This window comes from Pithys albifrons, chromosome 1, assembly GCF_047495875.1.
Source record: "Pithys albifrons albifrons isolate INPA30051 chromosome 1, PitAlb_v1, whole genome shotgun sequence".
In the NCBI taxonomy this organism is placed as follows: domain Eukaryota; kingdom Metazoa; phylum Chordata; class Aves; order Passeriformes; family Thamnophilidae; genus Pithys; species Pithys albifrons.
Genome location: NC_092458.1, coordinates 106,945,517 through 106,962,020, shown reverse-complemented (window position 1 = coordinate 106,962,020; position 16,504 = coordinate 106,945,517). Strand labels below are relative to the sequence as shown.

General features: G+C 38.3%; 1 protein-coding gene across 3 annotated transcripts in view; it reads right to left on the bottom strand.

Moving 5' to 3' along the window:
• Positions 1-202: 202 nt before the first annotated feature.
• LOC139675506 (SAM domain-containing protein SAMSN-1-like) overlaps positions 203-16,504 on the bottom strand; it is a 36,076-nt gene continuing 19,774 nt past the window's right edge. For all 3 annotated transcript variants that reach the window (XM_071563248.1, XM_071563267.1, XM_071563257.1), the window contains exons 4-8: positions 15,724-15,844; positions 14,187-14,338; positions 11,745-11,951; positions 10,618-10,768; positions 203-1,449 (exon numbers count right to left, since the gene is read on the bottom strand). In XM_071563248.1, the coding sequence (XP_071419349.1) occupies positions 1,244-1,449; positions 10,618-10,768; positions 11,745-11,951; positions 14,187-14,338; positions 15,724-15,844 (837 nt within the window). In that variant the 3' untranslated portion in view covers positions 203-1,243. The remainder of the gene's footprint in view (positions 1,450-10,617; positions 10,769-11,744; positions 11,952-14,186; positions 14,339-15,723; positions 15,845-16,504) is intronic.

Genomic DNA, 16,504 nt, shown 5'->3' with positions numbered 1-16,504 from the left:
ATATGTGGAAATTCTTTAACATAAATGCAAAATGCCTTAAATTATGAAAATTGTGTGACTAATGAATGCACAAAAAGTCTCTCTATTGATTTGATACACAGATTACTCTGCATGCTAAAAATGCTCAGTGGAATTGCCATTTACTGTGTTAGTCTTAGAAGAGAGCAGCCTTTGAAATGTAATGACCACATTAAAAATCAAGTAGTTTTTAAAGGGCTTAAACACATGATTCTGTTTATTGTTGAAGAAAGTACTCTAGAAGAAGACAGGCAGATAAAATGTGTATTCCAGTGTGAAATATACTGGGAAAAGACAATAAAATCTCATGTGAAAGACAATCATGCACAATAACCATGTTAGTTTCTCAGTTCTGTATACAAACAAATACTCTATTAACAAACTTCACACTACACACAAAAGGCAACAGCTTCACAAAGAACTTATCATAAAAACATAGCATTGATACTGATTTTTTTTTCTCCAAGCTTGCATTCTCTGTCTAATGCTTGGGACAAATGAGAACAAGTGTGAAAATTACCATAAAACATTGTCACTGCATAAGCCATCCATGTGGCTGTGTTCTTCTAAAAGATAAGGAACAGAGAAAGCTGAATTCAGATACACCCTACAGTTCTTTCATGCCTCCAAAATAAAGTACCAGAGGTGATAGTCTACTTTAGAGCTTGTTTTGGAGAAGAGTGGTAGGAAAAAGTCTTAATATTAGTGAGAATTAGCTTGGTATTTTTCAAAGTTGAGTGTGAATGTATCCACTTTTTTATTATGATGATATATCAATGAAAGTATATTCTGTACATATATCAGCAAAACACAGGTGAAAATAGACATGGTGTGATTAATCCATATATTCTTAAAATAAATATGTACAATATTTACATTTTGGACAGTTCCAGAAATGAACATCTCCAGATTATGAACCCCTACCTAAAAAATATCTCTATCATTATAGAAAATGCATTTGCTGTACAAATATTTATAAATACTTATGTGTAAACCTTTTTAATGAAACATCTGTGAATTCATTGACAAGAAAAACATGAGATATTCGTATTATAAACTAACATTTAGTTATCAAGTGTCCACATATTAAACAGTCTAGAGCATCATACATCAGCCCAAAGTAGATTTTTGGTGTTAAGAATATTTTGTGTTCTACTTCTGTGCCATCATGCTGCCAAATCTGATTGTCTTTTCTGAAAATCTGCAGCAAAGCAGCAGGACTGAATCAGTTTGACTCAGTGATTGTTATTGACTGCACCATGTCAGACAGGTCTTCTAGGTCTGCTTCTTCTTTGCCATTATCTGAATTTTCTGATGAGATGTAACATCCAGAATCTCTTGGACAGTCATTTAACTGTGATTTGTCAAAGTCTGGGTGAGGGCTTAAGCTCTGCGTCTCCTGACCGTCCTCACTTTTCTGCTGTTGTTCAGCTAGAAAGAAGAGGAAATGAAAGAAAAAACTTGTCAAAATAAGTATCTTGGGAAAGAGGTTTGAGGTAATGACTGATCTTGAAGAGCTTTAGAAACAGAGCTGGTAATACACACATGACTAGATAGTATCTTTTGTCCATCAGAAACAGAAACTTCAGCATCAAAGAACTAAAAATATGATTACATGAGTATAACAACTTGTGAGTTGATATTGAGGCTGGTCTTTATCCTTCTGTATGTTTCTCAGAGATTAATCTGGAGAATTTGGCCTCATCCTTCAGCCTGAAGTCCTTTAGGCTGTCCACAGTCACCATGTGAGTTCACCATGCTCACAATAGAGATGGCAGTGGAGATGCCTGGTGGCAGATACACACCTACATTCATGTATTCCAGAATCTACTCAGGCAATTTTATGGTTATAACATGTTGCATTATAGATGTTGTGTCCTTTGAGTGTCACCTGTGACCTACGCTTTGTGCTGTGTAGGGAGATAAAAAGCTCTGGTCTTCAGAAGTGCTCAGCTTAAAAATGTGGTAACCAGGTTTTCTAAAGCCCTGAACTTCTCAGGGGTAGTGGGTGGCTGATGGAAACTTCCTAAGTTTAGCTTGATGTCCAGAAGGTTATTTTCCAAAACACAGAGACCTCAGATAAAGCTGTCTAACTTCTTCTGTATGGTTTGTTCCAAAACTGAGTACAAGCAAATTATCTTATAAATAATCTGTCCTTGTTAAGCTGCTGTATGACTAATCAAAAATGCAACTCAATGAGAGTATCAACAGATCTCTCTCTCTCTCAAAAAAAAAAAAAGCTCAACAAGATAGGACATATCTGTATATCATGACTCTAATATATCTTGGTTTTAAATTTTGTGTTCCTCTTTTCTGGCTTTGAAATACAGGGTGTTTACTCATAGTAAATTTCTGAAGAAAATAAGCTTTGAAATATAAAATCTTGTTACTCCATGATTATTAAATAGTTAGCTTTGGGTCTTGAGTCATATTTAAGCTGTCTCAATTCAATTCAAGCAGAATGGAAGTCCTAATATATAAAGAGTTAATGCTATGTCAAAAGCTAAATCTAGTTTAGGTCTCAAAAGTTTAAAATTTCCACAAAGAAAAGTCATACTGTCTTTTGTTTCAACTATTGGAAAGTATAAGATTTGGTAAAATGGTGAAGACTTTAAATTTGTTTGTTTTTTTGTTTTTAATCTTGTACTATATAATGAAGCATAAATTAGAAATGAAAAATTGAAATGGAAAAGCAGGACAGTTTCTTCAGAGACGTTTGTCATTGTGTGAGATTTCAACGAACTTCTTTAACAAACCAATGTGATGTATTGAGAAACATTTTGAGGTCCTGATCGAAGTCTTGTAGATTTGTTTGGCTTGTTTAAGTCTGTTTAATATTATCTAACTTTCAATTGCCTAAATAAGTTGAAAAACTAAGCTGATTTTTGAAGGAAAGGATCCGAAGTCTCATCTTTGCCATTTTTGCATTAAGCCTGTGGTTATAAACATAACCTGATGTTTTTTAAAAAATAATTTAAAAATTACTTTAAATATATTCCATGGAATAAAAGTTCCACCTTGTTCTCAAATAAATTAATGGCTAATTGTACTTGCATGAAAGAGTACACGTTTCAGCAGATTTAATTGATATCAGTAACTCTTTGATCTCCTTCTCACTTTCCAGAACGCAGTTTGTCATGTCAAAAGTTATCTGACTTTGCAGGGAAAATGTTTGATCATGTAGGGTCCAATTGATTTCTGATTTAAGTCAGGAAGGAATTACAAGAGGCATTACACCACTGAAGGCATTACTGCTGCTATTAGTAGCCACCGAAGTAGTTTAGCACAAAGAGCAGCAGATGCCCCAGTAAAGCCTTGTCTGAACTGTGTCATGAGCTCCTCGCAGCCCATCCCACGGGCGTGGACACGGCGTGTCCTGGGCAGCACATGGAGCCTCCTGCGCGGCCGTGGGCAGCGCTCCCTGCCCACCTCACCCTAATCCCCTCATCAGCCTAATGCTGCTCCCCAGTGCTTTTATCTGCTTCCCCAGCATCATCTGCTGCCCTGACAAGCACTGACCTAAAAAAGTGTTAATCCTGTTTACATTTCCAAGGTCAGAGAGGAGCCTCCATCTACTTTGTTTGTTTTAAGACCAAGAACTAGTAGGTTAAAAGGAAAATACAGTTTCAGTCAGTGTATTAGTGCCTTGTAACTAGTTGTCTAGATAATCTGAGTAGTTCCTATGTGAACAACTAAACCTAAATGTCTCCCATGTGTGTTTGTAGAAAAAAGGTACAGAAAAGCCTGGAACTTAGATTTTTTTAATTTTTACATTTTTTACTATTTAAATCTGAATTTAAGTCAATTAGGAGAAAAAAATCTGTTTACAAAGCATACAAATATGTAAAACACTAGTAGAATTTTCTTACACGAAAATCTTAAACCAAAAAATATTCAAGTGCTTGAGTCTGTAAAAATAAGAAAAAAAGACTGGAAGCAAACTTCAGCATCTTTTTTTCTCTTTAAAGCAGCCTTAAATATTATGTAGTAAGTACTAAACCACTTGAACAGGATGCTGAGTATTATAAATATATGCAGCATGCAATTTTAGATGTTGCTGCATAGGAAAAGCAAAGCAACTTTTGTTCTTTTTCTTTCTTTCTTTTTTTTTTTTAAGCTTGTGGCTCTTATATTCAGTTCTGCTTAAGTCCTTTCCCTAACATGTACGTGTTCCACGTTAGTAAAGGTAAGTTTGCTGCCTTAATCTTTTGGACATCAGAAGAAAGCTACAATGCACAGAAAACAGGAATTGATAAAATTAAACTGCCGTTAGATGTTGTGGAATCATCAGAAATAAGTATCTTATCAACGCATGGAAGTCCTATCATTTTTCTACAGTAAAGCAGTTTCACATAAGATAAATAGCTTTCAGTCACTCTTGTCTATGATATGGCCAGAAGAGCCCAAGATATGCATCATTTTGACACATATATTCCAGTACTACTTTAGACGGTAGAATTATTTTTCAGACTTCTGAAAAAAATGTGAGGCCTTTAGCCTTGGTAAGAGATGTGTGATGCATACTTATCTTCCTCGCTCTTTAGATCTTTAAAATGAGGTTTTGTTACTCAATGACATAGATGTGCATGACACATGCAGGGATAGACTTTTTTTTTAACTTCACCAGAACTTTTCCCTTCTTTAATGAGGTTAAAGTCCTGAATAGGAAAGCACTTTAAGCTCAGGTTTAAGGCAATTCAGCTCAAGAATACAGAGGGGTCACACTGAGTCCTGTGTGGTTATATCACTTTAAACCAGATGAGCAGCAGAAGGCTTGAATTTTGTCTTGGGCAAATGGAAGGTCACCCAGCAGCAAAACATATTTCATGAGTATGCCCTCTGTGAACTTGTCTTCATGAGTTTTGGCCAGAAGGAGAACTGGTTTAGGAGCACAGTGCTTTAGGCTAAGTCACTTGCCTGCCTTCCTGGAAGGTGCAGTGGTGACGTGCTGAGCAGCATCATACTAAATAGCATCACAGAATCATAGAATTTTTAGGGTTGGAAGACACCTCTGGAAGATCATCTTGTTCAACTACCCTTCCAAGGGTCACCTAGAGCAGGTTACATTGGAATGTTGTGTCCAGGTGGGTTTGGAATGTCTCCAGAGAGGTAAACTCCACATCATTCCTAGGGAATTCCAGTGCTCTTCCACCCTCAGTTGAAAGAATTTCTTCCTCATATTGAGGTGGAACTTCTTTTGTTTTAGTTTTTGGCCATTTTCCTTGTCCTGTCACTGGGCATCACCAAACAAATTGTGTCTTCACAGATGAATTTAGACTTCTGCCTTGGTTTGAGCTGGCAAAATGCCAACTGCCCAACACAGAGTGTCAGCCTCCCTCCCCTCCCTGCACCGAGAAAAGGGAGGAAAGGGAAAAAAAACCCTCAAAACAGGTTAAACTAACTATATATATTTATACAGAAAAGAGAAAATTAAAAGAAACTACAATATAACACACACACAAGTTAGACATAACAAAAAAATAACTCCCCAACAAACACAAACCCCACCATTCTAACTACAAATCACTCTGGAGAACTCAATTCCCCAGAGACAGACCCAAGCAGAAAGACTAAGAAGAAACATTTTACTTCCCTAAGATAACATGGTGGTGAGCCGATGCTGAGCGTGGGCCTGCCATCCCTCCTGGGGTGGCACGGTATGTCTTACTGGGACCGCAGCCATGAAGGAACTGACCAGGCCACTCCTACACTGGCTCCTACGCTTCGAGATGATGTCGGAATATGGTATGGAATACCACTGGCCATAGTAGTCAGCTGTCAGCTGACCCAGCCCAGCTCAAATCAGCTGATTGTCTCAGGCCTAGTCTAAAATCTAAAGCCTAACTTTAGGCCTACCTAGGTAAACCCATAACAACTTCCTAGGTACATTTGAAGGCCTTGTATTAACCTGTAGTGTCTGTAGCTGTTGGACCACTGAAGTGTTAAAATGAAATGAAAACTCACAAAGCATCAAACTCAGAAAGGATCATTTTGAAGAAGTAAAGGGCAATAATTCTTGAAAAAGAAGGAGAGAAACCCGAAGAGGTTTCTGCAAGACTTTGGGCATTCAAAGGAGTAAACCTTTTGTGGATGTACAGACATGCAATTTAAAATATTGCTCTCACTGAAGTCAGTGGCATAGCTTTTCTGGGAGGGAAGAGTTACTGAACTGATATGAGTTTATTGTGGAAACCGAAACAAGAAACTTCCTTTTTCTCCAAAAATCTAGAAGCAAACAGATGTGCCTTTAAAAAAGGTGAAAAATACGAATACTCATGCAAGGATGGTCTTCTTTGGGAAACCTGGAAATATTATATCCAGGCCAATGAGTTGTACCACAGTGCAGAAGGGGAGATTGTCTTTGAGCACTATTTGACCTTGACATGAAATTGTGTGATCCCATGTATTTAAAGGGACTGCCCAGTGTGAAATGATACTCTTGATGCTTGATTCTCGAGTAAGGAATGCAACTGAGAACTGAAAGTCATGTCCTTAGCTACCTACTATCTTGCTGTCCAAGTACAATAAATAAGAACAAACCTTATCTAGTAGTGGCAGTGGAATTTAGAGTATGATCTGGACTTAAATATGAAAAGGAAGCTAAGGAAATGGATTTGGGGAGATAAGTGTAAAATATTATCCCCCAAACTGCACATGTGCACCTTTTTTGTCAGAAAATGAACTGCATGCACATATCCAATGAAGTCTAATTCTTTTTTAGCTTAGAATAGCTTCAGACTAATGTAACCGACTGGACTTTAGGGATGAACCTCTTGGCTTAAATCATCTAAGTGAGAAGAGAATCAAGCCTATTATGCACACAGAAAAACATGTATCCTGGGAAGCAGTCAAAAAACCCAAGAAGTTGTTCAAAACTTCTTTTATTACTTTATTCATTAACCATCCAGCAACTGCTTCACTTTAAAAATAGCATCCTACAAAAGCACAGACATCCATCTCCTGTCTAGAAGCCATCTGGGAGAAGAATAAAAAGCTATTAAGAAATACTTTACAAAAAAGACCTTTTTTTCCCTGTCCCAGCCATGAATTCATGGAAACCAATCATTTTGTCTGGAATATATAGATCTGATCAACTTATAGAAAATCTAAAAAGAGATCTGTGAAAGGGGAAAAGTCATGAGGAGCTTACAAGACCTTGCAGTCCTAGGATAGCCTTGCTTCGTTAAATACTTGAAGGTGATGGATATGTTTCTGGACTCCCAGGAAAGGTAGAAAGAAGATAGTGCACTGCTAGGAAGCAAAATCTGCTTTAAAACACTATGCGGTAGCATTTGCTAAATAAAACTTACTTTTAAATTCCTGGTATAAGATGGCTAAATTTTTTCATTTCAAATTCATTCAGGTCTAGATCAAATGTAAGATTAAAAAATTCTCACAGCCAGAAATCCTACATTTTGGATGGCTTTGAGAAGCATATAATGCTGCAGGTCTTTGGGCTGGAAAATGTTCTGCAAAATGAATTCTATAGCCACAAGTATGTGGCATGAAGAAATCACTTAGTATAATACAGAATAATACCAAGAAAAAGGCAAGGAGTGAAAAAAGAAGTTAAAAGTCCTGTAAAAACATCTGGGCATCTCAAAAGATCAGATAACACATTAAAGAAATAGAAAGTCTTGTTTTACTACATTTATAGTAGACTCTAGTAAAATGAGGCTATGTTCCAGCACACTTGGCTATTCTGAATAACAGCAGAGTCACAAAAACTCAGAAACCCTTGTATTTCAACTCTGGATCATTCCTGACACTCCATCCATTAATCTAACACATGCTTCATGGAAGTATGAATGTAATGCAGAGACATGGAAGTCTTTCAAGCTCTGTGAAAAAGATGGGCTTCAGCAGTAAATATGGACTTAGTAATTTGTTTTTTTCACAAGGCTTGTAATAAAAGTGAACTTCTACCTGGAAAAGTGCTGAAATTCTAATTAGAATACTGTTGGCCAGTAAACAGATTACCTTGTATTTGTGGGTAATTATGCAGCTCACTTCTAAGCAATGCAGAAAATCAATTTTAATTAAAAAATCATTTATGCCGGACTGAGCCATGCCTATTTAGGAAAAAAAATATTGACCCATGAAAGTTCAGTTCAGATGCAGAATTCACTTTCACAGTAGCACCCAGCTCTTTCAGCCCAATTTTCCAATCTGACTGACAGAAGGACAAAGAGGTCAAATGATTTGTACAACGTCAGACTCATGCTGAACTTATCCCCAAGATCATCTTGACTCCCCGTCTTTCATTATAAGGACTTAACAGATAAATTCTATCCATTTTAGTCTTTAGTATCTTCTTTTAAGAGCAGGTTGTTAAATTCCCTTTTGTCCCAACCAATCACATGACAAATGCTATGAGCCTTTCGCAACCAGGCAAGGCAAGGATTTGATCCAGTCCTGATTCAAGAGTCAAACTAGGGAATTATTTATGCATGGCTTACCTTAAAATATACATGAGTCTCAAAAAACTCAACTAGACTTAAATGAATGTTTACAGCTGGCATGACATATAAAGGTGTTGTGGTTCTGGTCCCTGTGAGTAATCATAAATTCTGGGGAAATTACTTTGTTGAATTTGAATACTGGAAAGATTTGTTATACCTATCTAAAATGCATGTTAAGCAAATGTTCATTTCACCTCTTGAAATAAGACTACAGTGCCATCACTGATTTTGAATCATGGGCCACTTTAGAAGATATAATGTTATTATTTCAAGAACCATTACAAGAATTTGAATTATTAGACTACCATATAGCTAACATCAAGAACACTGTTTTGTCTGGAGAACTGACTTAGTCGCAAGATGTTAATACAGGAAGAACCCTATTTGGGTTAATAAATAAATTTATGAATTTTCAGTATATGGGACATGTAAAGACTTGTTAGGTTTGGTCCTTGCACAGGTGTATGTAGAACATTAACTGTTAAGACACCTTCAGAAAAAAACTTTGTGCTATATTCTGAAAAGGTTCATTATCTAAGGCTGTTTGCTGTACATTTTTTTTACTCAAGGAATATAAATAGTAAACCATATCCTCACTGCTACAGAATAGTTTGACACTCGTGTGGTCTGTTAAAACCATTATGTTTTGGTTTGGCTTTCACACTGATGCTGAAATTACAGTCTAGCATTTTTCTTTAGTATCTTTTTGGTGTTAAATATTGAAAAATTTATCCAATAAAAGGTGCAGAAAGCACCCCAAGGCTAGTTTTCACAAAGTATCCACTAATACATGTATAGTCAATATATGCATTTTCAGATGATTTTCAGGTAGGTCCCTGTAACAAAATTCTTGTAAAATATAAGCCTTTTTTTCCTGGTTTCACTCTTTCAATTGCATTTTCTACACAGACAGCCCTTCAAGAGTCCTTTTCTAGTCTGTCATCTCACAAAGCCATAGACCAGAAAGAACTTCTGAACCTGGAGGGCAAAATACTCCCTTCTAATGCCTCTCCAACATGTTTGCAAGAACCTTACTCACCTTTCCCTGGAAGCTGAATAAGAACAGGAAAGACTGAATGTACAAAAGGGGTTCCAAAGAAGCCCAAAAATTCAGAAAAAAACTGGAAACCTGCCTACAAACTGAGGAGATAACAAGTGAATGCCTGACAGTAACTGATATTAAAATATTCCAGGAAGACATTGTTTTTCCTTCTCCTGCTTTCACATGCTTCTCAATTGCAAGTGCACATTTGATGAAATGACTGCTCAGCATAGGGGTGAGTATACACGAATATTAATGAAGAGGAAAACATCTCCTGTGTTGGCTGAGTGTCTAATTAAGTAGATGCTTAGCTGTAGTTTCTACAGATTTGACATAAATTATTTAAAATTGGAAGCCAGACTGGAAATATCATTAAAATATCATGAGAAATGTTTTTCCTGCTCTGTATGCCAGCTTTTCCATTCTTCCGAAAGGAACAAGGGAAGAAAACAAAATGGTGATGAATACACGTGCATATGCACACACTATATGTTCAGATTTTGGAAGCTTACAGAAATAGCACGTTAGATAAATTTTGAGAAAAGGATGCAAGCCAGCTATTAGTGTATATTTTTTTTTCTTTACAAAACCTTCCTACAAAAGAAACTACCTTGGATAAGGATTTAAGTGTGGGATGAAGTGAGTGAAGGAAAACCTGTATTTTTCTGCAGAATATTCTTAAAAAAAAAAAGAAAATTCTTCACTGCAGCTATTTGAAATAAACTCTGTTTTGGTTAAGATACTAGTGCAGAGTTTGGGAACTTTTATTTTCTGCTCTTGCACAAATCTTGTGACTTTTGGGAAGTCACTTAACCTCTTGGAGGGTTCATTCTCCAGCCAGAGACAGGCTTCTTCTTAAGCAATAGTTGCTACTAATCTCCAGCATAGGACCTTTAAAATCTTTCATGTGTTACTAATATAGTAATCATACACGTATCTAGAAGAGGTGTACAGCTTGATATCTGAACAAATAAAACCATCTGACTCCATATTTCATATTTAAAAGAAAAATCCTTTAAGAGAGCAGTGTGAGAACCACTTTTTCTTTAAATATGTTTCAGCTTGCACGACACTTAATGAAGCTTAAACACTTACTGTCACAATCCTGTAGATTTTCAATTGCTGATAACAATCTTGCCCTGTCTTCTGGGTTCAAAATATTTAATTCAATCAGGTGGCTTTCCTGTAGATCCTTTAAGTCCTCTAGAGTTTCATAGCCATTTAGCAAGAGGGTTGAGGTGTATTCCTACAAAAAGAAACAAGCAAATGGAAAAAACCACTATGTTTAGTAGAGGAATAGGCACAATTTCCCTTTGACTTTTTTGTCAGGTTGAAATGGGCTCCATTCTCCAGTCTGTTTGACTTGCCTTTGGCATAATACCAAAGCTGGAGAGCAAGAGAGGACAGAGGCAGAGGTGCCTGGGGGTTCTCCTGGCCATCCCAGCTTCTAAGCCTGAACTCTTTAACACAGTCCAGGAGCATACTGGACCAGGACAGAGCTCTGCCAAAATTATTTGATCTCCAAAATGTCTGGACTTCTGTGGGTCGTTCCACAAATGCCTCTTATACTGGATCAAGGAGGGCCTCTGAGGAAAGGTGTGCTCTGTCTTTGCAAAGAAGGAGCCCTTTGATACAAGCAAGGGTGAAGATCTGGGGTTGCCCTCAGCAGTGTGGTGTCACACACATGGTTCCCCTTGAGCTGTGTGTTGACTTAGTATGAAACTCCGTGCATACTCCAGGAAAAGAGTGTTTGCATCAGCAGCAAAGCAATTACTGTTATTAAAAATGCTACTTGTAAATCATGACCCATTACGCTTTGACGCTCAGTCAAGAGTTGGTGTTGCAGAGAGGGGCACAGGAACAACATAAGCGCAAGACATTAGAAACACAAATTCTGAATTTTGGCACTGGAGTCAGACTGCGGTCCTGTCCCCGAGGTGTCTCAGTCACACACCTCCTACACTTAGGCACACCATTGCAGTCAGGATACAGTGAGCAGACAAGTCACCGCTGTGCCTCTTTGTGTGAAGCCTCTTAGCCTAACCAAATGAGGTGGTAAAATGCAGCTCTGTAAGCCACTCATATCAAATAAAAGCTGCCTTGCTTTGCTGACATGAGAACTGCTGAAACTTGCCTTTCTACTCCTGTCTGTAAACGGCATCCAAACCTGAGTGCAAAGAAATGAAATGTTTCACATAGAACTGGAAAATTGGCTGGCTGACCTGCAGGTGAACATATTCCAGGAGCTCTTGCAATGTTTTAGGCTTGGTCTTTGTGTTTTCTCGGTGCAGGTTTATCTTTCTGGGTGCAACTTCTTCTTCCAAGATAATATCCACGTAAATGAACTTGAAGTTTCCTACTTTCTTGTTCAGCATGCCCGTCCATATACCCATGGGGGTTTTACAGATGATATCTATAATGTCTCCCTTCTAGAACAATAAAAAAAAAACACCACTGTTTACATCTGTGGTTTGGTATATGTAGCTTTTCCTCTGTGGGCCAAAACAAGCACTAGTTAGTGGAAGTTATGTTTTTAATTTACCTTCATTTAGTGCCTTTGCTTTTATAACATCCCAGGAAAATAATTACAGAAAATGGAGCTAGTCCTTATCTCCAAAATTTTGTGAAGGAGAAGTGAGCATAAGCAGCCCCTCTCATCATTTTTGTGCTCCACTTGGATACAGTTGCATCAGCAATTGACTTTTGCCATGGAAAGTCGGTGCAGATTTTGCAAAAGGCAAGGGATCACTGTGAGGTTATTTTCCGAATATGTGCCAAAGCATTCACACAATAATCGTATTATTCAGCCTCTAAAGAGGCTTTGAAAACCAATAGTTGAGCTATGTGAAAGGTGAACCTAGCCATTTTACAGTAAAAAACACTGGCTACATTTCTCAAAGGCAATAAAGATCAGTTAACTTCCTTAATATTTTCCTATCTGTCCTTCCCAAAGGACTGGCAAATTCTTCCACTATTATTATCACAATTGACAGAGAAAATAGTGAACTGAGCCTTAGCAGACAGATCTGGAGACTTCAGCTCTCCACACTTGTGTACTTACTAACAAGTATGGGTGCTAAAAAGAGTGACAACACAGCTACATCAAAAGGGCTTTTTGGTAAAGGTGTTCACAGCCACACTGTGGGAACCAAGGTCTCAGCTCAGCAAAACTGTCATTCTGAGTAATTCTCATAGCAAAATGGCTCCCTTTTATGTCATACACCACAGACAACTTGCTCCCAGAACCTCAAAATGGAGACCTGTCTTGAAAGGCATCACTGACCTTACAAAAATGTTGAAAGTCTTTAAAGAGTTATCCAAAAAATGCCAGCTGCATTTGGCATTCTGTTGCAAAGTTAGAAATCAAAATCAGTTTGTTAAAATATGTGTTAAGAACTCCAAGACTTCTAAATCTTTTCTGGTCTGCTCAAGAAACTGCAAGTCAAATGGTCATCCTAGTTTTGGTACAAATGCAAGTATGAAAATGACTGTGTTCCAGTGAACTGGTTGTGTTAGAATATGCAGCTCAGAGCTGTGAGCATGTTTGAAAAGGAAACTAAACAAACATTTGTTCAAGGCTCTATAAGCACACATGTTATTCTACACACTCATGTAGGCTCAGGAACTTCAGACATGGCTGCAGATCAGGATGAGGTAGTGACTCTAAGCCAAGCTGCAGATACGCTTTGAATTCAGATTCAGGGTACTGAAATTTTGTGAAATAAATATAGGGGATTTCAACCTAAAATACGCCACCCTAGTAATTAAAAAAGGGACCTATATGAACCAGCAGATGTTTGCTGTTTCATGACCAGTAAAACAGTTAAAACAGGTCAATTGATTTAAAAGAAATGCCCTAGACGTGAGTGGAAGTGGCGAAGTCTGCCAGTACTGGAAGAGCAATGGCTGTCACATAGGCCAGAGGAGAGGGAGTCTTCATGAGATACAGATGAGGATTTTGAGAAAAAAAGAGGCTGTGAAGAAGAAGAAAAGATGTTGAAGTGTGAATATAATCTGGATACAAAGGTGCTTATAGAGAGGGAAAAGAAATCCAGATTACAGGCATGAGTAGTCAGAAGGATGATGATATTAAATGTATCTGTGAATGGAAGGAGAAGAAAAGACCAGGGATATTTTAGTAATGTTCAGCTAGGCCTTTTGCTCACTCACACAGCCCAGACACCCCTGCCATGTCTGGGCCAAAAAAAGTTCATAGTTCAAATGTAGGCTTAAAGAAAAGCTTAATGGAAAGGTAAACTGTTTCTATTAAAGCCAATGGGTACCACTGAGCTTTTGATATATCCTCGTTGTGACTGAAAAAGCTGGGGACACAACTTCACATCCCATGAGACTTTAGTCTTTCCTACTCCAGACCTACTATGTGGGAAGCAACATGTATTTTACTCTGAGGAACGCTGTGGTATCTACGTATATACCATGAGGTACCTACCTGGGATCTATGCCATAAAAAGCCTTTAGCAGCAGCTGGTTTTGCAGCATTGTCTGAACCAAGTCCTTGCAGAAGCATTGCAAAACCAGATCAGTCCTGCTTTTAGGGGGTTACACATGCTTAACTGTTAAAAATGCATTTTCAAGCGTATTCTTCACATGTAAGAAGTAACCCCCTGGCATTTCTGAGAAAGAAGTCCTGGTGGTTGTCTTACCTTGATTTTCAGAGAGTCAGTGTCATAGGGACTTGGTGTGAAGTCGGTGTGGACTTTGGCTCTGCCACAGAAGGGGCCACTATAGGGCACTTCGTCATCAAACCGGAGGCTGTCCCTGTTGCTCGTTCCATCTGAGCAGCTGGTCACCCCACCTGAAAGAGGGTCAGTTGAGAGATCTTCTGCACCAAATGCCCAGACATGCAATTCTGCACAGCAGCCAAGAGGAAAGTGTTTCAAAACACAGAATCAGTGACAGAGTGTACTCTGTGTGGGTTTTACACTTTCCAGGATAAGTACATTCAATAAAAATCATACTACAAAAGTCAGAAGAAAATATCTTTCCCACAGAAATCTTTTGCTGGTGATGATACTAATAGACTACACATTTTACTTACAGATTTTTTTGAAATATTACCTCTGCAGATTAATAAAATGTATCCTAAAAGTACAATTTAGGGAATTAATTCTGCTGAACTTCTCCTGTTTATTCAGAGAAATGAAAACAAGTACTGTAGAAGTTATTTTATTTCATTATGGAGCTAGCTGAACATCAAAGTAACCTGCATTGCAGAGGAAAATTTTAATCTTATCAACATTTCTGCCTGTCATTTTATCCAAGTTGAGCAATAAAATATCAGCAGAGTAATTCAAGCAAATTTGAGCAACCTCTGCAATATCCTGTCCAAATATGTTTTTAGATAAGAGCAGCAGTGTGTTGGAAGTAAACTTCCATACACGATTTTCACAAATCACATCATAGCAAATGATCATAAAAATGGTTTTGTTTGACGTGATTGCTTAAGTGCACAGCTCCATCTCAGGGCCAGATTAACTACTAAGTGCAAATGGTGTGGACTGCAGCTCCAGTCTGCACTTGGGGCTCAGGTGGTGTCTGCAGAGGTGGCACTACAATGTCATCATGGGTGACTGTGGCCTGCCACCCAGCAAATGCCCACAGCAGACCAGCACATGGAGAGGTGAATGCAAACTTCTTATCCAAGATTCATCTGCCCTCTAACAGAGACTACCCTGTTGGGAGGTCAGTGGGTTTCAAGTGGTCTGTGACATTCTGTGTCAGGACCCAACGCTGCCAGGTCAGACCTCCATCACCCATTATCTCAGAGAGACCTCTCACTGTCTGTTTCACATCTGCAGGGACCAGGTGAACTCACAGCCCCTGACCACAGAGAGGATGCTTTTGTGGCTGCACCCAGTGGTTGCAACCCCATGGGTGACAACACTAGAGCAGTGATAACCCCACAAAAAAATTGTGGCATATTTACCAGCAACATCTTCTATAATCCGCACTACTTTTTTCTTCCGTTAATATTTCCGCTCTTGAAAATGCTTAGCTTATTTCTGGAGAGAGGTATATCTAGCCTAGCTGCTACCCATTTAATCAAATTACACTTTTGTCTGCCAGACTGAAGAGCTCTCTACAATCACATTTTTGATCACCAGCTCTGATACTGCAAACTTAAACAATGGCCATATCGATCCAGTGGTTGAATAAGAAGCATGGATATCTTGTACTTACTAGATGAGCTCTGGCCGCTGTTCAGACTATAGAGACTTTCCAAGGAGTCACTGGTTTTTAGGGAGACCTTCTCAGCGTGTATTCCACCACCAGGATCACTGTCATCTTTTCCTTCTTCATTCTTTAACACAAAAATCAGATGTTAACCTCCAAAAAATGTATTTTAGAGAAATATATATTTTTTGCTTCCTTCCATAATTGCAGATTAACTCATCTTTTCACTTTATTGAGAACCATGCTATGAAGCAAAGCATTTTAGAAGTTTATGCCTTTACCATGGATGCCCAGCACTCACCCTTAGAAGCTTATGATCTTGGAGAAATTCCAAGATCGTCTCTGTCCTACTCACTCAGTTTCACCCCTGTTCAAACAGCTAAACTAATTCTCTCAGAAGATTGCAATATACTATGGCAGAGAAGAAGGCTTGTAATGGGAAATTTATAGGTAGCCAGATAAGGTGGTTTATTATGCTTGTCTCAGGGAAGGAAACATAAAGTTCAATTCTGAAAGCACGTGGTGAAGTTGTGGCTGACAAAACTGTGATTTACATTGAACTCCTGAAAACCACGACCAGGGCATTGAGGAGACAGCTCTCACACATGTATGACATCAGTGTGTTCTAGGACTGTGCTCACCACGCTGCCTGACCTATGCATTGGCCTCAAAATCCAGTGCATCTCACAACTAACAGATGCAGGTTTCTCTAATCTAATGGTGTACGAAATTGGCCCCTTGGGTTCATACCAATAACTCACACCTCAGAAATCACAGCCTGTTCAAA